Here is a 21,045-nt window from a genome sequence, read left to right on the forward strand (position 1 = left end):
TAACCCTTCTGAAACATTATTCCAGTGAGAAGCCAGGCCAGATCTGATGGAACTGCACGTGTCTAAATGCCAGCTTTCAAATTCAGCATGGAACCTGACAGTTGACAAGCTGTGCCCTTATTATCTTAATGCTGTGAGCTGAGTAATGTCACTGATTTTGCCAAATTCTGAAATTAAGAATTATTTCCTGTGACATCATACTTTTCCTCATCCATTTTAATTGCATGCAGCAATTTTCCTTTCTGTCACGAACCATGGGGGTGTGCTGTTAAGCAGCTGCTGCTCTCTGTTACACCACTTCTCTGGCAGAGTGGTTGCTCAGCACTCTCTTGTTCCCTCTCAGTGGAGTTGTGTAGCTTTCCTTGGTGTTCCAAGAGCAATTGGAAAAGTTTAGATCAAAGGTGGCACAAAAGGCCCGAAGATGCTTATTTTCTCCTCCTCTGATCACGGAAAGCACCACTTAAGGCAGGAATCAAGTGATTCTGACTCACACAGTCAATCAGGACATGAATATATGGCCACTAATATTTTTGGAGGCAGAAGAAAATTGCCCTCAGCACTTCGCTGAACATGCTGCTGATACATGGCAGCTGTGCCTTTGTCAAGCCAAGTACTAATATCATGTTACTCACATCAGTCATTTTTGGATTTGTGGTTTGCAAAAAAAAAGGTCAAAAGAAAAACAGGATTTGAATTGGAAGCTTAGAAATTGTGTGGTTTTTCAGAGACTTCCGAGCTGACAAAAGAGAGGTTTGATCGCATGGCAGTGTTGGCAGTCCAAGTGCACAAAAATGTGTGTTATATAAATAATGCAGCAGAATAGTTTAGCATATTCTCTTTCCTTTCTGCAAGGACGCCTGAAGCACTTTCTTGACCTAAATTGTACTTGAAAATCAAAGAATTAGCTCTTGTGCTGTTCTTAAAAGTAAAAAGAGCTGTAAGAGCTGTGAGAAAATCAGTGTTTCTCTGTATTTGAGAGGAGAATAGAGCATTTAAAATATGTTTAATGTGCACTTAACTGTGATGCTGATCCACATAGGATTGTTTAAAACAGAAAGTGAGGGTGATTCCCTTCCCACACCTTTGCAGCATCAGCTGACTGCAGGGCAAACACTGCCTGCCTTAAACCAACACTGCTACAAGTGCCGAGTCAAGGGATGGTGAACACTCCCAGGAAATCAACAACACTTCTCTTGCTGTTGTTGTTCATCTTTATTTATTTTATTTTATTAGACAACTGCTTTCCATTATAAATAAATAAGGCATGAAGGTTCTCCATACTGTTACAGAGCTGGTAGCCACAGCTGTGCGTGCAGCTCCTGATGCATCTGGGGCTGTGGGGCACCTGGAAATCCCAGATGTGGAAGAGAAGAGCAGTTGGTGGTTTTGAGGAGGAGACCTCTGGAGCAGGGGTGGTTTGCTCATCACACTCCTGCCAACTTACCTCTGTGGTACTCAGCTTAACAAAACAGGGTGGTTTTGGGGGGGGTTTCTGTATTAATTCCATGGGGAGTGAAAGAAAGGTTGCTCCTTGTAGCATCAAAGCCCTGGATGTAGGGGATTATTCCATTTGAACAGTTCCCTGGATGTAGGGGATTATTCCACTTGAACAGTCTTCCCCTTCCAAAGCCACATTCACATTTGTTTCTCTCAATGTTGGAAAGATTCCAGCTGTTGACCCAAGATTTTGGGATGTAAGCTGGTGAAAAGAGAATCCAGATGCAGCTGATGGTTGCTCCAGGCGGGTACAGAGTAGGTTGCTTACACTGAGCTGCTGGGTTTTGTGGCTCAATGCTCAGGGTGTTGCCTAAGCTGAGATGCTGCTTCTCTGCCTAAAACGTGTCTGACTGTACAAGGTCATCATCTAGTTCATGGAAGCTGGAAATTGGTGATTCCTGAGACTGCAGTGGCCTTTTGGCTGCGTGTTTGCATGTCTGTGGAAGCCAAAGTGAGGAGATTTCAGTGCTGGAAAGGGAACTGGAACATGAGAGGCAACAGTCTCAGCCAAGAAAGATTATTTTCAGCAGGAAGCTGCAATCTGTCCTTGTGGCTGGGGAGATGTTTGGAGCAGGAGTGAGGGGTGATGTGTGATCCATGCTACTGCCAGGGCCAGACTCCTGACCTGGGAGATGCTGCATCCCCTGGCTTGTGTGTGAGTCCCTGGGAGTCAGTTTTGAGCCCATGCAAGCTGTTTTTAAGGAATTTGCTACAATGGGACAATGACCTCTTGAAGAGCACAGCACAGAGAGCTGGTACCCAGACCGTGAGATGAAAGTGTGTCTCTGATATTGTAATAGCACTTCTTGTCTCGCTGTGGGAAAGCCCTGGGCACTGAGTTCCTACCAGGCATGGTGCTTCACCTGGGCTGAAATACCAGGGCAGACTTAAAGCGAGTAAATCCCATATGCCTGCAAGGTCTGGAGAGTGTAGACTGAAACACTGAGCGATGCTGATGGAGATGGAACAATCAGTCTTATATTTCTCTTCAAGTTTTTCCAGTTGCAATGAGCTTGCATTGTAAAGAGCTGAAAAACCTGACTGATTAGAGAATGGCTTAAATAGCAAGACCATGCTGCCCTTTGGGAAAGGCAGAGATAGAAGTCTCTTGGGTTCAAGCATAGGTTCTCAGCCATAAAACCTAACTGGAGGATTGGGCTGCTGTGCTGGGGCAGCCCCTAAAGTTCTGATGGCTTTTTGTTTTACTTTGAGGTGCTGTACTCCAGCTGTGGCAGGATGCTGGAGGACATCCAGGCTTTTGCTTGCACATAATTGGGCTGTGGGACAAGCTGAAAAAGGGTGGAGGGGGAGACTGGTTTATTTTCTTTCATGGTGGGGTTTACATTGCTGTTGTGATGTCTGGCAGCAGCAGTAACTCATGCAGAGATCCGTCATGTGGTTTCTGAAATCCTCTAACTACAATGTACAATTGTCCCAATGGGTTGTCCAGAGCCTAAGCTTAAAAAAGTGAGTTGGGTCCCTGTGACATTCTTTCGCTTGCAGACCTCTCGAACCTTCAAAGCAGAGGGGCCACATGGCGTTTCCTGGGGCTCAAGAGAAGACGTGGCCGTTGCAATTGCACGTGGGAGCTGCGGAGAGCCAGCACTCATTTGCTGCTCTTGTTTTTCACCTTTGTGGCGTTGATGTCTGCTTTTGTTTTCTGGATGCGGGAGAAGATCTCCTTAAAAAGAGCCTTGTACTCAGGCTGGCTCTGCTCCAGCCGCTTGTCCACGGCCTCCACGTGTTTGCTGATGGTCTTTTCCATGGTTTTCCTCTCTTCCAGCTCATGCCCCTCTCCTCGGAAGTCCCTGAAGGAGCTGTCGCGGGAGATGGGCCGGGAGGTCTGGACCCCCGTGTGGCGCACGCTGTCCTTGTGCTGCCGGCACTTGCTGAGCAGCTCCTCGTACTTCTCCAGCAGGGCGTGGTACTGCTCGTCCACCTCGCGCAGGATGGACATGCCTCGCTTGCGCACGTTGTTGGCGTGCAGGGTGTAATTGCCCTCGTGCCGGCTCACGGCGTCCTTGGTCACGATGGCGTTCAGGGCCGTGTCGCTGCAGCTCTTCCGCACCGGGTGGTTTGGGGAAGGGGTCATGGATGTCCCGTGGCTTTTCCCTCCCTCCTCCTCGGACAGGTCGATGTAATCCGCTTCTGGGGCGTTGTTCAGCGGCTCAAGGAGGGCTTCGGACAGGTTGTCCTCTCTGCTGAGCAGGTACTTCTTGACTTGTTTCATCTGCTGCAGCTCCAGGAGCTCTGCCTCCAGCTCCTTGATGCGCAGTTTGCAGTTCTCCATCTCGCACACCCGCTGCTCCAGGTCCGAGTACTCCTGGATAACCGAGGTGTACTCGCGCTCCACCCTTTCCTTCCGCTGCTTCTCCTGGTTCACCTGGGATCTCAGCGAGTCCACCATGGCTTGGAGACGCTCGTTCTCCCTCTCCAGCGGCTTCTGGTTGAATTCTGTGGAAGAGCTGTGGACCTGGAATGCATCCTCATACCTGAAAGAGGAGAAAGATGCTTGAGAGAGTCAGACCAAGCAGTCTGACCCATGAGGGATTTGTGTTTTATTGTTGTGTAAGTAGTTCTACTGATGTCCAAAAAGGACATGAGCTCATGGAGTGAGATGTGCCTTCTCCATGTGCCAGGAGACCACAAGCTGTGGAAACAGAGACAAATCTCTGTCCCACAGAACTTGCAGTTTTTTTGGACAGCAGCAATAAAAGACAGGAGGGAAATGAGATCCTAAAAGGTAAAAGACACATCTGGTTAACAGACAAGCCACCAGCATTGCAGTGAAGCAAGAATGAATGTTCAAGTGCTCCCAGTGTGAGCTGAAAGTAGGTGGCTTTGGGTTTTTCCTGCTAGAGTCCATCAACTGCTCTCTGCACCATGGAGTTCACCAACTACCCACTGCGTATGGCAACAACCCCAGATGCAGCCAGCCAAAACTCTGAAGCACGTGTGCTGCTGCCTGTGCAGTCCTGTGTCTGGGAGGTGCTCTGGAGGGAGTGAGGAAGATTTACATGGCAAGGCAAATAGAGATTTTTGATAGAGATGCCCCTTCTTCATTGCCTGGGAAGTGATAACAAGCACTTCCCCCTTCCCTTCAGGAATCTGGGTTTTCCTCTTCAGTGAAGCACCCATGGCATCCTGTTTGTTTAAAACAGATTGGAAAAGTGCAAGCTCTATGTCTTCCCCTGGGAGGCATGGCTGTGGTGGGGGGTATTGAACAGATTTCAGGGCACTGAAGGGCAGCCTGACCTTCAGAGCCAACTGTGGAGCTGCAAGGGAGCCCAAGGTCCTGTGGTAGTGGGGAGAGTGGGACTGGGGGACTGGGGGGCAAAGAACCACAGTGACATTAAGTGGATTTTGCTGGGGGTCACGTTATGGCCTGATTAACATCCCCATTGCTGCTGCAGTGAAAATGTCTTTGGTTCATATCCTCTGGCAGAGGATGCTTTCAGTAACAAAGTTTATTGATCGCTTATCTATTTAAAGAACCCTCTTTTGTGGACAAAGCTGAGCAAGAAATGTCCTCGTGAGGTCAGTGAATTAACACAGTCCTGGGTTTTGAGGAGGATTAAGGCTGCAGTAGTGCTGAAGGTGTTTGTACAGCACTTGGCAGCACATGGTGTATTTGCATGTGTGACTGGTGTTCCTAGGGGGTGCTGGAGTCATGAAGCACAAAATGCACCATCTCAACTGGTTTCAGTGAGCTGGAGGTGCTGGTGCTGTGCTGGAAGGCAGCTGGAAAGGGAAAATGGGCTGTGCTGGTTTGGCAAGGGAAGTATTGCTATGCTGAGATGATGAAGGCTCTGCCTTGCCAACACCACCTTAGGCAGGTGGGTTGGTGAGAGGAACATCCCCCCTTCAGCTCCAGCCATGGTTTCAGGCTCTGATGCCCAATCTTTGTGTCTGAGGGGTTTCTGTGCACCCCCAGAGGGGCTCACCCGCCACCTCCCCTGTTTGTGGGGAGCAGTTTGGAGGGGTTGCCACAGCCAAGGCTCCGTACCTGGGGCTGGAGCACAGCTCCTTAAGGCAGGGGAAGGTGTGGATGGTTCGGCGCCGCTCCCTCTTCTCCCTCCGGATGCGGAGCTGCTCCAAGCTCCGCATTTCCTCCACCTGCTTCTGCAGCTCCTCCACCTGGTTCTGCAGCCCCTCGATTGTTTCTGTCAAGCTGCAGAGAGAGGAGGGAGCACAGGTGAGAAATCAGATGCTATAAGTTCCTAAAAGGTGGTTTTTTCTTATAGAGAAATCCAGTCTAGGGAAGGTGCTTCCAGTTTCTAGCGTGTGCCCTGGGATCATGACAGCACTTATTTTTTGTTGGTCTTTCTCTGTGTGGTCACTCTTGAATGGGGTTAGTTATAAAAAAGGCATAGGGGGATTGAATGGAGTCCTGTCCTCAAATCAGTTGGCTGAAAGAGTCATCTCTGAGACATAAGCATTCTCCTGAAACATCTCTGCACTTAAAACAAGCATCTGTTCCTTTTGTTTATCTTGTAGAGAAACACAGAGACTGGGCAGAGATTTTGTTTTGTTCTGTCTGCAGATAGTTTGTAAAACACTCTGCTCAGAAACTCCTCCTCCTCACAGTTGTTTGCAAATGATGCTGCATTACAAGAACCTGGCTTAGGCTGCTGTTTCTAGGGATGACCTTGATCATGGGCTTGTTTTAGGAAAGAAATATTATTGATAAACTGGTGTTTCAGCATGGACTAGCCAGGGTTACACGAGTTGCTGGATCTGTGCCTGGTGTTTCTTCAGGGCTGTGTGCTGGGGATCTCCCTGATAGAATTATGTGCCTTTTCTTCAAGGAAAAGCATCTGAGGAGAGCCTGCTGTGCCTCTCTCCAGGTAGCTTCAGACACTCTTTTATCCAGCCCTTATCCTAGAGATGTCTGTGCTGTGGCAGACCCTGCTAACCAGCAGTACTGCAACACACTTGTGTTCTAAACATCTGCAAAAATGGGCTGATACAAAAGAGAATGGCTCAGATAGCAATGAGAGGCTGCACTTTGGGGCAGAGGAAAGGTGAGCTGAAGGCTCTTGGATCTTGAAGATCCAGGCGAGGCCGTACCACTGGATCTTCTGTTGGGAAGTCTTGCTTTCCAGCACGAGCTTCTGGTTTGCCAGCTCCAGGTCCCGCGCTGTCAGGTCCAGCTGCTCGTAGACTTTCGCGTGCTGTTCGTTCATCTGCCGCAGCATCTCCAGTTGCTTGGTCAGGTACTGCAGGGAAAAGTGAAGCATGAGCACTCCACATCCAAAACGCAGGGTTTTTCACAAGCAGAAATTCTTACAGCTTTTACTTCCTCTGATCATGTGTTTTGTGGCTCTGCCTGGTTGAGGCCTCTTCCATAGATGAAATATTCATGCCCCCGACCACTGCAAATATTTTTGTGTCTAAAATACGATTGAACTTCCCCTGCCCTCTGTGAAGGGCACTAACCTCTATCTCTCTCTATTCAGCTGCTTTTTTATTCCCAGTACCAAAGAAAGTTGATATCCCTGGGACTGAAAGTTGACTGAAATTGGCCGCTTGGTTACTGGATCGCCTGACAGATCAATTGCAGAAGCTGTGTTTCCTTGGGAATTCAGGCTAAAACTCTGAGTCTGTGAAATATGAGGAGACCTGTGGTTCTGTGGATTTGCACACTCTTTTCTATAGGTCTGCTATTGCAAAATCTTATCCTTGGAAGACTAGGAAAGGGACATCTACTCAGGTGCTCACTCTCAGCTGGGGCCAGATTCCAGATCCTATGGTGGATGTGCTTCTGATGGGCTGCTGGAGGGGGAATGACAAAATCCATCCACTAGTTCCCTCAAACATCAGCTGTCTGATCCCTGCAGCATCATGTGCTGCTCTTGTGAACTGGCAGACCTCCTCTGCCCTGAGTCCTTTTAAATCAGAGGGTGTTCAGTCTTTTTTAACTCACAGATCCCTAGAAGGTTTCCAGTGGATGGAAACCCTCCCAGGCACAGCAGGTTTAAGCCTCTAAGATCAGTTTTGTGAGCTCTTAGAAATACTGCCCTGATCCCATAGGATGCTTGAAATGGGGGTTTAGATTGCAGCTCTTGGAGAAAGAGCTATTTTATGCCTCTAACAAAGGGGGCTGTGTTATGGGGGTGCCGAGGGGCCAGCTGGGAACAAAAACGATTCTGAATCTGTGGGATCAAGGGAAAGCTGCAGCAGAGCAGAGAGAAGTGAGTGTGAAGGCTGATGGATGTGCAGGGGAAGGCCAAACGTGACCCAGATGCAGCCTGGTGCCAAAATCTGGTGCCAAAATCTGGTGTGCACATCTGGGCAGGGAGTGAGGATGTGAGAAAAGGAAAAATGCCAGTTAAGAGGGGAATGAGACCTTCTCCAGGGCTGGGATGAGCTTTAATCCATCAACAGACTTTAAAACTCAGAATTTAATCCATCCTGCTCCAGGCACTTACAGAAGATACTTCAACTTCCATGCCCCACAGCACATTCCTGCCTTTCTGCTGGCATCTGAGCTGCTGGCACTGGTGGAAGTGCCCCTTTCCCACCTTTGCCCTTAGGTGACAGCAGTGGCCAAGCAGCTCCTGTCCCCACCCCTGTCCCGACTGTGTCCCTACCTCAATCTCCTGCACTTGCTCCTCATTGGTGGCATACATCTGCTGCAGGGAGTCCTCCAGCTCTTTGTTTCGCTCCAGCAGTGTCTTCCCCAGCTCTGCAGCCAAGTGTAAGTCTGAAAAGCAGAGGGACAAAGCTGCTGCAGTTCCCACAGCTCTGTGGCTGGGTGTGGTGGGATCTCCCCCCACCCCAAAAAATGACCCCACACCAAGCACAGCAGTACATTTTTCATGGCACTGGTTTTTACTGGCACGTTTTGACCTGGCTATATGCTCACAGAACATACAGGATCTGGCCTCTTGTCTTGATGGGCTGCAGGAACAAGGGGAGGCCAAGCTCAGGACTCTGCAGCTCCTCCATGCAATGACAATTTAGTGCTTTGCTGGCTGCAAAACCCTCCCGCATTCCCTGCACACTGCAACCAGGATCAGCCCAGGACCTGGGCTGTGGCAGGTGCTCAGCACCTCCATCCCCTATCACTGGGAAGGGCTCAGCACCTGTCAGAATGGAGCAAGGGGTTGGTAAAGCCCTGCAGGGCCTTGGGGATGCTCTATAAATTACATTATTATCTCTAACGAAGGGAGTGCCTTGGCTTCCCTGTCAGCCTCCATCCATCACCTCTAATAGACTGACAGGAGTAATAAAACCCTGCGTGGCCTGAGGGGGCTGGAGGCACCTCCCAGATGTGCTGCCCTGGCAGCACTGCAGCGGCTGAATCCAAGGCTCTTTCCTTGGGGCAGCTCCAGGGAAAGGACAAACTACTTTGTGTTCACTCTGCCACCTCTAAACATCCTTAGGAAGCTACTGAAAAAGTTGAACTTCAGGAGAAATGCAGGGAAAAATAGATGTTAACAGTGTGGTCAGTTGAAAATGCTGGCTTTGCTGATGGGAAAAGAAAAAGCCTCCAGGCCCTGTGAATCCTGTGTTGGCCAAAGTTTGAGCCCACAGGTGATGTTGTTTGTGAGGCTGGGACAGCACAGTTGGCTCTGAGAACAGCCCTTTGCTTCCACAGGAATTCATTGTCTTCTTAAAACGTGATTATAAGCGGGGGGGTTCATTTTTCTTGGTGCTTCTAAGATGTAACAGTTCTTAGGATGGCAGAGTGAAAATCTGACCTTAATCCTTCCAAAAGGTAAGGAAACAGGTCCTGGTGTGCATTATTGCTCTTTCTTTCTTTGGTGTGGTTATCATGCAGCTGTAGGTAATTGAGGAGTGACAATCCTGCAGGGTGTGAAGGGACATGGGTCTCTTGCCCTGGCATTTTCTTAGCCTGTTGTAATGCTCCCCTCTAGTCTGCATTTAATGGTGTGTTCTGGAAAGGCTTTGCCAGGGCTGAGAGTAGCTATCATTTCCTCCATTGGTTCATTTGGCCTTGCAGTTGATTGGGAAAGAGGCATATTTGGTCACTAAGACAAGAAGAAGGGGAACCAGGACTCCTGGGATGTATTCTGAGCCTGGGAAAGCCCTGACCTCTCACACATCACAAAATGAGGCTCATGCTGACCTTGGACATGAGTGCTTGCCAGGGGGTGAGCTACAGTGCTGTCAGTGCTGGGGATGGGGCTTTCCTGATGGATGCTGCTGTGCTGTGAGGTGTGCTGATATGTTACCAGTTTGTGTCTTGCCCATGTTTTTTCTGCTGGCTCCCCAGATGTGGTGCTGCCAACAGCTGCTCAGTATGTCCTCGAATCTCCCCTTTCCATGGGAATGTGCTCTCCAGCTGTGCCCTGCATTGCAGGGTGTTATTATTAAAAGGGCTGTGACCTTTTTAATTATAATCCTCTTCATTGCACAGTGACCCAGTCTGAGGGCTGCAGTCGCAGCTCTCCCTGCAATCAAGTTATTGGCACGTTTCCCCATGGACAGACCTCCTCCACCTATTTGGTTTTTTCCAAGCACCAAATTTCTGTAGTTTATAAAGTGCCCTAGGGAGATCCGAGTGTTTGCTACACCAGCTGGGGCTGGGGGAACAGCCAGATGCCAGCAGAAATGAAGGATAATTTGTGCCTTTAAGCTGCTTGGGGCTGTGTTTAATGTCAGCACCACCTTGCCAGAGCCAGTGTTGTTCCTGGAGAGTGGCACCTTGGAAATCACATCCCTGGCAGCAAGCAGGGCCCCGATGTGGAGGTGTGGAGTGAGAGGGCTCCGTGCTGTGCTCCAGGTAATGAGTCAAGTGTGTCCCCATCCCTGTGGATTACACCAATACTCTCCCACCATATGGCATCCAATTTAATCAGCTGGGGTTGAGTTAAGTGGATTAGGCAGTGCAAGATCCTGCATTGTAATTTAAAGGGCTCTGTCAGCAATAATTTAATGGGGGAAATGGGCAGCGTTTGGGGATGAGTGGGAAAGAGGAAAGAATGGGGCTCGGCTCTGAGGAGGAAATTGAGTCTTCATTTCCATTTTGAGCATAAGGGCCTGGGAGACACCAGGCTTAAAGGACATGGGGGAATTCGTTCTTTTAGTGTCTTTTAACTGCCTCAGCCATTGTCACACACACTCCCTCACTCTCTTCCTGCCAGCCAAAGCATCCTTGGTAATCCTGTCTCATCCACCCCCTTGTGCCTGAGTCCTCTTCCGCACCTGTTGGTCCCCCCAGCTTATGGGGCTGAGGGGAGGGGGGAATATTGTGGAAGTGCTTTAATGTTGTCTTTAGACCAGATCCCTCTTGATCTTAGTACTAATTGTGGCTCTGCATGGGCTGAGGGAGCACACAGCTCCTCTCCACAGAGACCTTGGAAACCCGAGGCTGAATGTGAAATTTCACCAAGTTGTTTGAGGGAGAAAAAGAACTGTTTAGGAATTCAGGAATCCTTTCTACATAGTACTATGGTTTTCCCCCAATTTTTTGTGTTCCTCTTTGCTTCTCCACTGTCAGATCAGCCAGCCAGTGCTGACGGACTTGCCCTAATTTAGCAGATATGCTGATGACTCCCTTCCCCCTCACCTCTGGATGCAGGAGGAGAAATAAAGTGCTGTGTGTCTGCTCGATGTGCCCGATCCCTCCACATCCTGCCTGTGCTGAAGGCGCCACTGTGAAATGGCCAATGTTCAACTTCAAAAATGGGGTCCTGATGCTGCCAAATCCTATCAGGAGAGAACTATGGATGCAAACGGTCCCGGGCAGCACCAACCTGGCGCCCTCTGGCTCCCTGTACTGCAAGCACTGACGTGACCCTTCTAGTTAACACCAGCCAACGAGACATGCCGTGTCCCCAAATAAAGGGCTGTGCCTGTGGAGCAGGAGAGGGAGGGAGGGATGGAGGCTGCATTTCTCTGAAAGCTTCCATGGGAAAGGCCTCTGAGCAAGGAGGGTGGGGATGGGAAGAGAGACCATATGGTGGGAAGGGAGCAGGAGCTGAATCCAAGCAGAGGAGCAGGGCTGGGCAGAATATCAAGGAGGCACCATCCTGGAGTGCAGAGATCAGCAGTAGCAGCCCAGCAATAATTCTGCTACCTCTGTGCCACTGAGGAAACTTGAAAAAAACCCATCCTCATCCAGAAGCTGTCACCTTTGATGGAAGGAGGCTGAGGGACAAACTGCAGGCTATTCCCTCATGGCAGCATCCTGTGGCAGTGTTGGCACAAGCATGTTCCCTGCATGGGGCTGTGGCAGAGCTGGATGCTTCCCCAGCCTTGCAACGAGGCTCAAAGAGGATTTGGAGCTGTTTCTGCCTTCCCAGTGCTGGCCTGCATCTGTTTGAGCAGAGCACTCTGCCGCAGCCCTCAGGAGGGGTTTCTTCCCTCCAGCATCTCCTGGTTGTGACTTTGTGAGAGCATAAGCCTGGTTCTGGGTAGGTTTTGGCTGCTCTTGGCTCGATGATGATCCAGTAGCTGTTCAGATGCTCCTCATAAATGCAGCTTTCTGGTGCAGCTGCTATCTGGTGCACCTGCTTTGGACTTTCCCCTGTCATGTCTCTTGCAGTGAGGGATTCTCATGTTTAGGCTGTGAGAGAACACACTGGGGATGCTGCACTTCCTCCTCACCTTTAATAAACCAGCCCTGTCCCTGTCCTGCAAAGCCAGCAGCTTGCAGGGGACACAGAAGTCCTTTGCTGTGTGGTGCAGATGAGCAAGGGTTTCTGGATTTGCAGGTCCTTTTCAGCTGAGCATATATAAAGAAACTACTTGTGGCCCTGTCCTAAATGTGGGGCTGTGGAAAGGGCTGCTCCTGTCCTGTGCTGCACATGGTGAATGCATCTGCTGAAGAGCAGGGAGGAGGGTGGGGAGGTCTCTGGAGGAAGCTCAGGGTGCTTGTGAGATGATGGATGGGGTACATTGAGAGTTAAGAACTGATGTTTAATGCTGTTGACGTTGAATTTAATGGCATTTGCTGTCTGCTCCATTACACATGGGTACTTAAAGTCAAGGGTGGGTGCAATTATTCCTTTCAAAGTCTAAATGAATGATGCTATGCTGGTTTACCCTGGGATAGGGTATACTTGCTACTCGTTTATTTTCTTTCATAGTTGTGAGGCATTGTGCTGTGTGGGTATATTACAATGAAGATCAGCTTTTGTATATCACTTACTGCTGCTCCATGGCAGGTGATGGAAGCAATCTCTGTACTTGGCCTGTATAAGGCATTGCAATGGAACTTGCTGGGGTGCAGGGAAGCAAATGCCATCTGGCAGCACCTCAAACACAACCTGAAAAAGCCTTTCCAACATGCCCATTCTACAAAGATAGTGTTTCCCAAGGCCAGCCAGAGCTTCCAGAGAGTCACCAGTGTTACTGCTGAGATGTGGGTTCCCCATTGCTTTTACACTGGGGTAACTCAGACATTGCTGCTCAGTTCAGCTCTGCACTTGGTGTTTTGTGTGTTTTTGGGGAGGATCTGCTATTTTGGTGTAGTGGGGTGTTCCACAAAGGCAGGGCTTGCTTTGTAAAATAGTCCCAATGAAGCAGGTGGGGAAAAGCCTCTGTTAGGGCTGAGTGAGGGCAAACAGGGTGCCTAAGCCCCTGGCACCACAGCTGCCTCCTCCTCTTCCTTCTCCTCCTTCAAACTGTGGCTCTTGCTGGGCTGAGCTGATGTTGATCACACTGACATTTTTGTTACTCTAATGAGATTTGCTGGATTTCCTGCTTGGGATTTTTTTTTTTTTGTTTTTTTCCTTTGCTGCCCTTGGCTGTGCAAGTGTCTGTGGTGGGGGGGCTCAGGTGGTGGCAGAGCGGTGTTTGGCAGGGGATCAAGGCAAGCCCAGTGCACTGAGAATGGCTCCTTCCATGGTATCTTGAGCCCCCCTGGGCAAAAGTGGCATCACCAACGAGTGGAAATCCCTGACAAGGGGCTCAGGGACACACTGTCTGTACTGTGCTGTGCTGCAGAGAAGTCCTCCAGGTCTCTTAGCCCCTGCTGCTCCCTTCCTTGCCTTCTATATTTTTCAGTTCTATTCCATATTTCCTCTATGAGCTCTCCTTTATTCTTCTCAGATGCTCACCAGAATTTTTAGATTTAATTTATGCCTTTTCTTTCTTCCCTCTTATCTTCCTGCACTCTGAATTCTCCCCTGTATATTAATATTTGAGACCCAGGATGGTCACCTCTGCTTATGAGCTGTGTCTCTACAAAGACAGGCAGAGCAGTCCCATCCCTGTGCCCACAGCAACTGTTGTGCCTTTTGCCAAGTTGTTAGAGCATGAGAACACAGAGGATGTTATTAGACCATGGCTGAGGCCCCATCTGCATATTTTCCTGCTGTTCTCTTATCTAAACAGCCTCAGTGCCTGTGCTTGCCTTATAGGCTAAAATGGCTTGAAAGTGCTTGGTGACTGGTGGCTCCGAGGCTCTGATAGTGCACCTGGATCACAATGTCCTAAATAAATATATACAAGTGGGGCTATTGAAGAGAAGGAGTGAAGAAAGAGGAGGGAGAAAGGGAGCCAGAGCTTTCCTGCATGCACTCCTCCCCCGGGCAGCAAATCTCCAACTAATTAATTATGTTGGGCTGCAGAAAACCGTGAATAAAGGCTTCCACTCTTTTAAAGCTAAAGACACAGGCATGTGGATGGCTGCCATGTGGCAGAACTCCTCTCCCCTGTGTGTTTGGGGGCAGGAGGTTGTAGGTGACCCAGGATGGACAAGGAGGATGAGCACCAGGGTGCTCAGCACAGTGCTGTGCACGTGCAGAGCCCCGAGCAAAGGCGCCCTGCGAAGGACAGGTCACTGTGCTCACGTGGCAGGGGATGGTGCCCACAGCGCTGGGCTGCCACAGCCGTGTCAGTTCTCCTGCCCTGCCCTTCTCCTGCCCTGCTCCTGAATATATTCCCCTACTCTGAGCCATTCCCAGCCAACTCGGATGGCCTTGCTCCCCTCTTTCTAGGGGGAGGCAGGTGGAACCACTGATGCTGAGTGATTTGGACACTCAGGGCACAGGGAGCAAACCTTCTAGCACAACTGTCACTTTGCAGCTGTAGCAGCCCCCAGGACCCCTGCCAGCACTGCCACTGCTGGTTACTTCTGTCTGCTACCTCTTATGTCCAGAGACATTTAGGTACAGAGACCTTTCTTCCATGTGTTACAGCTAAATGCAGAAACAGCCTGACCCTCTGCAGCAACGCAAAAACCTGCCCACCTCTTCTCCATCAGCCCTTTTTCTTGACTTAGAAGAAAAGTGTATCATCTTGCAGGATGCTGCCCCACTTCTGCTCCTTTCCCATTTGCTTCTGGGGAGTTTAGGAAGCCCTGTTCCTCCAGGTGCTCAGCTCACAGCCCGGCTGTCTTGTGCCTGGCTTTTGGCACAGGCTGGAGATGCTGCCCATGTGGGAAGAGATCTTGACCTCAGATGAGAGATCAGTGCTGTTTGTGCAGCTGCACAGCAAGAGCACAGGGCTGTAACCTTCCAGTCTGAGTTTGCAGGAAAAGGGAGTGATGAAATACGTGATGTACTCTCAAAATGATGTTATGTCCACCACTAGTCCTGAGCAGGATGCAGAGCAATACTTCTTTTGGGAGCCCAACACCAAAACCAGTGTCCCTGACACAGTTCTGCTTCAAAGACTGATGCTTGTGGGGTGTGCTCTGCTGCTCCTTGCTCTGCCTCCTCCTGCAGATACCAGCACTTGGCCACCATCTCCCAGTTCAAGTGCCTTCCCAGGACTCAATACTTCCTTGTGGACCAAGAAAACTTGGAGGACAGCATGATCACATCCTTGCTCCAACTGCTGGTGCTGCAGCTGCATATTTGGAAGAGGCCAAGAAGCATGGACCTGGATATTACACACTTGAAGGTCTGAATCCTTCAGGGAGGAGACAGATTAACTGATCAGGGCCAGAGCAGCTGCACAGACTGCAGTGACTTCCCAGAAAGCTGCAGAGGAACGGTCTGTTTTAACCATTAGAACTGTCACTTTTTGGAGAGATGATTTACAACTGTTAAATACACATGGAAAAAAACAAAAAACAAACTAACATAAAATCCCTTTGAAATTCCCAGCTGTGCAAAAAGCAGCAGTTGTGTAACATCTGGTTTCCTTCCTTTGGGTATTTTGTATTGGAAATATTTTCCTAAATTCTTGGCCCACATATCACATAGTGTTTTTGGACAGATTAAGTAGAAGCTTTGGAAACCCTGAAGGTGTGTTTAATGCAAGCACACAGATCTGTTGGAGTGAGATGGGGTGGGAATTTAGCACTGTGCTGCTCTGGGAAAGCCTTTTGGGAGAGGAGGCAGAGTGTGAGTGCGGGAGTGAGCGGGCAGTGCATTATCCTGAGTGCTGGCACTGCTTTTAGCAGGAGTAGGATGGGACCCTGGTGCTGTCACTGCTCTGAGTAGTTCCTGCCTGTCACAGGCCAGCACTGGCTGGGGGCTGGTACAGGAGCAAAGAGAGAGGATTGGAAAATGCTGGGGTGGGGGGACAGGCTCCGTGTGCAGGGTGTTAGTGGCCGGTGCCTTGGCTCCCAGTCCCTCAGGCTCAGAGCCGCTGGGGAAAAACGTCCTTCAGGATTCAGACCATAAATCCTCTGTGCATGGCCTTGCCAAGGAGAATTGCCACTGTTAGCTGTTTGTTTCAGACAGGAGCAAAGAGAGAGGATTGGAAAATGCTGGGGTGGGGGGACAGGCTCCGTGTGCAGGGTGTTAGTGGCCGGTGCCTTGGCTCCCAGTCCCTCAGGCTCAGAGCCGCTGGGGAAAAACGTCCTTCAGGATTCAGACCATAAATCCTCTGTGCATGGCCTTGCCAAGGAGAATTGCCACTGTTAGCTGTTTGTTTCAGGATGGGAAATATGGAAAACTCTGTTTGTTTGTTTGGGTTTTTTGGTTGTTGTTTTGTTTTTGTGGGTTTTTTTCAGGTTTTTTTTGTTTGTTTTATTATGGTGGTGTTTTTTGTTTTTTTTTTTGTTTGTTTCCCCTTTCCCTTTCCAGCAGTTCCTCTAATTCTGCTCCCTCCCACAGCTGGAACTATGTGCCTGGGATCAGCAGATGTGGAGAGGAGCTTCTGGTCTCTCACTGAAAGTTGCTGTGTGGGGCTTTCTTGTGCCCCTTTTTGGCTTTCTTGTGCCCTTTTTTTTCCTTGCTGCCTTCAAGTAACAGAAGAATTTTCGCTCTAGGAAAATGCATCTATATATATTCTTCCCCCCCCACCATATTTGGAGTCTCTCATTACTTCTTTAGACTAACCTGTCATCTTGTTTCCTTGTCTCCTGTGACTTTTCTAGTCCCTCTTGTCATTCCTAAGCAGCTCAGCAATTAGTCACTGAAAACTTTCCACTTCCATAAGCTACCTGCTGTACTGTACTGCTAAATAAATAAGTGGCTCAGCTACTGCAGGCAAAGCTCTGTCCTTCTGGCTTGCCTCTGGGGAGGGAGGGAGGGAGGGAGGGTAGATAACTGCTGTGCTCCTGGAGGACAGGCACACAAGGTGTGTGCCTTGTCCCTGGACTGCTGGGATACCTGCCTCCTGAGGGGTAGAATATGAGTTTCACCAGCTCCCCTGTGCAGTGAATGCTTTGGGCAAGCTGATAATGGATTGCAGTGCTCTGGACCACCTGGGTGGTGCAGGTATGCGTGCCAGCACGGATCCCCTGGGCTTACCCCAATGCCAGGATCTGGTCACTGGAGCACTGGTGACCCTGCGTCTTTACACGGATGAGTTGGGAGTGGTGCAAGCTCAGCACCTTGTGTCATTTTCCTTCTTAGTACTCAATCAATCAGATGCTTGGCAAGAGGAGGAGGAATTAAAAAAGATTCTTAAATCTGGAGACCTTTAGAGGTTACAGCTGTCACGTCCTAAGCCTGCATTGCAGATGGTTTGGCCCAAAGGTTTCTGTGGCTGCCCTGGAGAACAATTGGTTTTGCAGTGGCAATGAGGTGATGTGCTGGTTCTTGCACTCCCTCTGGTCCTGCTGCCTATCTCAGAGCAGTAAGAGGCAGCGAGAGGCTGTTTATTGACATGGAAGAAATCATCCCACACTTATAGAATCCTAGCACATGCTGAGTTGGAAGGGACCCCTCAGGATTATCAGGTCCAACTCCTGGCCCCATGCAGGACACCCAAGAAACCCCTATGTGCCTTAGGCTATGGTCAGGGATCAGAAGGGTGGCTTTGAGAGGCCTCCTCTTGGGCTGCACTCTGCTCTGAGACCTGGCTGCTGGCAGGGGCATAGGGAGGCTGGGAAGATCAGGGAATGCAGAGGCATGGCTGCAAGGAGGATTCATCTTGTGAGATTGCTGCGGTGAGATGAAGGCTGGAAGTGGCTGGCAGAGCTGCTGGCTCTGTTTGGATCCAGATGCAATTGAGTTGGCTCACAGCCTTCCCAAACACAAATGCTCCTGATGAACAGGAAAGGTGCCCCCACTTATCTGCAGCTCAGACTCTCTAATTTTAGCTCATTCATTCTCTTGGGGTCTGGCTGCACGTAGGCCCTGTGCACAGGATGTGATGTAACTGTAGCCACATCATCAGTTCACAATGGCTGGAAAAAGGTTCACCAGAATTTTATCCTGGTTTTAACACTTAGAGGCACAGATGGAAGGTAGCTGGACCAAAGCAGCACTGATATCTCTTCATGCTTACAAAGCAATAAGCAAGTCATGGTAAGAGGGAATTGCAGCTCCATTTTTACCACTTTTCTCAAATCAGAAAGCCTTCCCAGAGGGAACATCATTGCAAAGGAAACCTCACAGGACACCACTGCTGTTACCATGTCATTGCTGAGGGTCCTGGCTGGGACTTGAGTCTCTGCTTCTGTGTGCTAAGGCATTTTGGTACAATGCCTTGAGCCACAGAGTGTTACAGCATGCAGGAAACAGGTAAAGGCATCTGAAAGGCACTGGCTTAATCTGAACAAGGCTGGAAGGGTCCTGAGGCTGGGGACCAGATCTTGCTGCTTCTAAATCATGTGGTAGATGCACCCTGTTGCTGTGGACACTTCAGGGGAGAGGAAGAGTGATTGGGATTTATTATTTTGAAAAAAAATAGTTACTTTGGCAAGGTGAGGCTCACGGAGGATGACAAAGAAAGTAACAGGTGCTTGGTGTGGAGCTGGAGGCATGATTTCCACTCTGGTGCTAAAATGGTTAATTAACATAATCATCACAGAGCTCCCAGTTAAGCCATCTGTTGCTTAGCAAACAGTTTTGGATGTAAATGTAATAAATATTTGATGATGCTGTGAAATGATGATAAAGGCCCAGCAACCAACTGGTTCACGGAAGAACCTTCTCTGCTCTCCTAGCTTGGATTGTTTCTTGTTTCTCCCACCCCTTGCTCCTAAGGAATGGTCTTTAAGCCTCTGCTTTTGTCCTCTGCCCTCTTGGTGCTGCTGCCAGGCGTGGGTTTCTGTGCGACCCTGGGCTCTTGGCATGCCAATCCTCTTAGTAATGCCTCTAATCGTGCCACGCTGGATGTCTCGTGCTACATATCCACCCCCCATTCCCAAACCAACAGCTTCACGGCTGTGCCACCACCAAAGACCTCTGGGTGTCATGCAAAGGCACAGTGTATGTGGACAAAGTCCAGCACTGTCCTTTGCGATGCTTTGTGCATCGTGCAAATTAATTACGGTTGTAATTACCCCGTAGGACCTTTCCATTTGGCTGATTCCAGTTACAGCCTTCCTGCATCTCTCCTTGAGTTTGTGCAAGCCTGTGCAGCCCCTATTCATATACAGGAGGCTGCAAACCCACAGCTGGGCTTTGTTTTGGGTGTGTGTTTTCCTCCAGTTCTGTACGTGCTCAAAAGTGGAGCCCGTACCCAGCCTCAATCCATCATCTGGAGACAGTCATTCTGTTTTTAGGCTGCTGGGACAGAGCTGGGAACCTGGCCTGCAGTGGGAAGGTGCTCTTATTGTTGTGAGCCAGTTGTACAGTGCCAGTGCTGACTCATGAACCTGACACCAGGGACAACATTAGGCTAAAAATCAATTGGTCCTACGTTGTTCAACACTCCCTGTATTCATCCCTAGTTCTGCTGTTCCTCAGCCTACATCCCAGCCCTGGACCAGTGCCCAGGCCTCTTGTGAGCCATGGGAAGACGTCACCCAGAAATGTGAATTTCTGAGCATTCAAAGGCTGCACTGTTTATCCAGCTGATAGCTTCATCTCTGTGCTCTTGGCTTTGTTGGAGTGCTGTGTTTCAAAGAACAGGGCCCAGTATCCCACTACTTCCTGTTAATTGAGAAATTGGGATTAAAGCCCAGTTGTAACAACCTCTGGGAGTCTGGTTATCATTCCTTGCTGGGCCCCTGTCCTGCAGCTGAAGTTGTATAAACTTCAAATCATGACATAATGTACTGGAGCGATGGTGGGCTGAGGCACTGCAGCTGGATTGCACATCCCTGCTGACAGTCAGCTGGGAAAAGCAAATATAAAACTGTACCTATAGCACAACATGCCAGAGGAGAACTGTGTTCAGGTAGGAATGATTTTTTGCTATGCATTGCCAAATCAGTCCCGTTCATTCCTGGGCCACTGGCCTAAAATGGGACTTCTTCCAGTTATTTACTTACTGCGTGTTGACTCAAAATATTAAGATAAGAAAAATAAAATTTAAAAAAGCCCCAAATACTCACAGGCACCAAGTGTCCAGTCTTAGAGTAAACATTCAATTGAACTAGGTACAGTTACTTCAAAGCAAACTACAGAAGTGAACTTTTGTCTTCTAATCAGGCTTCTTTTGCCGTTCGAAACTTGGCCTTGATTTTTTTTCTTCTCCTCCCATATTTCTCCTGATATTATGGCTGATTGGAAAAATCTCCAGAAGTAATTAGGTGACTAAGAAGCTGAAGATCCCATTGGATTTGGGCTTGGACAGCAAAGCTTTTGAGACAGACTTTCAGCATCCTTAGCAATACATTATTTCCTTTATATTAATTTCTAACTAATTTGCCTCATAACTCTACCTTGGACTACTCTGAAATAAAAGCAGTATCATAACTACCCCTATTTGATTCTGCCTGCAGCAAGTTTTTTGGGGAACCAGCTACCTTGAAGATGTAACACAACAAATTATTTACTGCCCTAGTGCTTAGGACAGCTCTGGGCTCTCTGCCTCTATCCATCGGCTTTAAACTTTCCTCGGCCAGGACAGCGGTTCGGAGCAGCAGAGCCGAGATTTGCCGCTGCAGGATGAGGCGCTGGCTGTGCCAACCAAACAGCAGTCCAGAGAGGAGGTATCCCACCCTCTCGTCCCCGGCGTTTGCCCGTTTTCTTGCCCGCGCATCTCCTGGCCCACCATCCCTGGCAGCTTGCGGCGTGGCCCCATCCTTACCCTGCTCCAGGTCCTGCTGGTCGTACCAGGGCTCCTCTTCCTCGCTCTGAAACTCCTCCATCCTGTCGGCGCTCAGCATTTAGCACCAGCGGCCCGGGGAGACGCGCAGCATCCGCCGAAGGGGGGCCCGGCGCCTCCGGACCGCGGAGCGGGATGGATGCGGGGATACGGACAGGGATGCGGGCGGGGATGCGGCCTCGGTGCCCCGGCCGGGCCGGGAAGGAGGAGGTGGCACGACGTGGCCGCCGG

General features: G+C 49.6%; 1 protein-coding gene across 2 annotated transcripts; it reads right to left on the reverse strand.

The window, feature by feature from the left end:
* Positions 1 to 1,197: 1,197 nt before the first annotated feature.
* CDR2L (cerebellar degeneration related protein 2 like) lies at positions 1,198 to 21,039 on the reverse strand. 2 transcript variants are annotated; one of them, XM_005424582.2, is made up of 5 exons: positions 20,797 to 21,039; positions 8,091 to 8,203; positions 6,568 to 6,716; positions 5,504 to 5,668; positions 1,198 to 3,989 (listed from the first exon to the last, which is right to left on the reverse strand). In XM_005424582.2, exons 1-5 carry the CDS (start codon positions 20,873 to 20,875, stop codon positions 3,104 to 3,106), a joined length of 1,392 nt encoding a protein of 463 aa, XP_005424639.1. In that variant the 5' UTR covers positions 20,876 to 21,039; the 3' UTR covers positions 1,198 to 3,103. The 2 variants fall into 2 exon arrangements, with proteins under 2 accessions (XP_005424639.1, XP_030915820.1); XM_031059960.1 differs by lacking the exon at positions 6,568 to 6,716 and having other exon boundaries at positions 5,504 to 5,628; positions 8,112 to 8,203.
* Positions 21,040 to 21,045: the final 6 nt, after the last annotated feature.

The sequence above is a fragment of the Geospiza fortis genome, unplaced genomic scaffold, assembly GCF_000277835.1.
Source record: "Geospiza fortis unplaced genomic scaffold, GeoFor_1.0 scaffold244, whole genome shotgun sequence".
NCBI classification, from domain to species: Eukaryota; Metazoa; Chordata; class Aves; order Passeriformes; family Thraupidae; genus Geospiza; species Geospiza fortis.

What these genes read in the sequence shown, in the direction of transcription:
- CDR2L (XM_005424582.2), bottom strand. Translation starts at nt 20,875, where the DNA reads ATGCTGAGCGCCGACAGGATGGAGGAGTTTCAGAGCGAGGAAGAGGAG. An exon ending in CCAGCAGGACCTGGAGCAGG is followed by an intron (nt 8,204 to 20,796) that starts GTAAGGATGGGG and finishes TCTGCTTTTCAG; the next exon opens with ACTTACACTTGGCTGCAGAG. An exon ending in GAGCTGTGCTCCAGCCCCAG is followed by an intron (nt 3,990 to 5,503) that starts GTACGGAGCCTT and finishes CTCCTCTTTCAG; the next exon opens with GTATGAGGATGCATTCCAGG.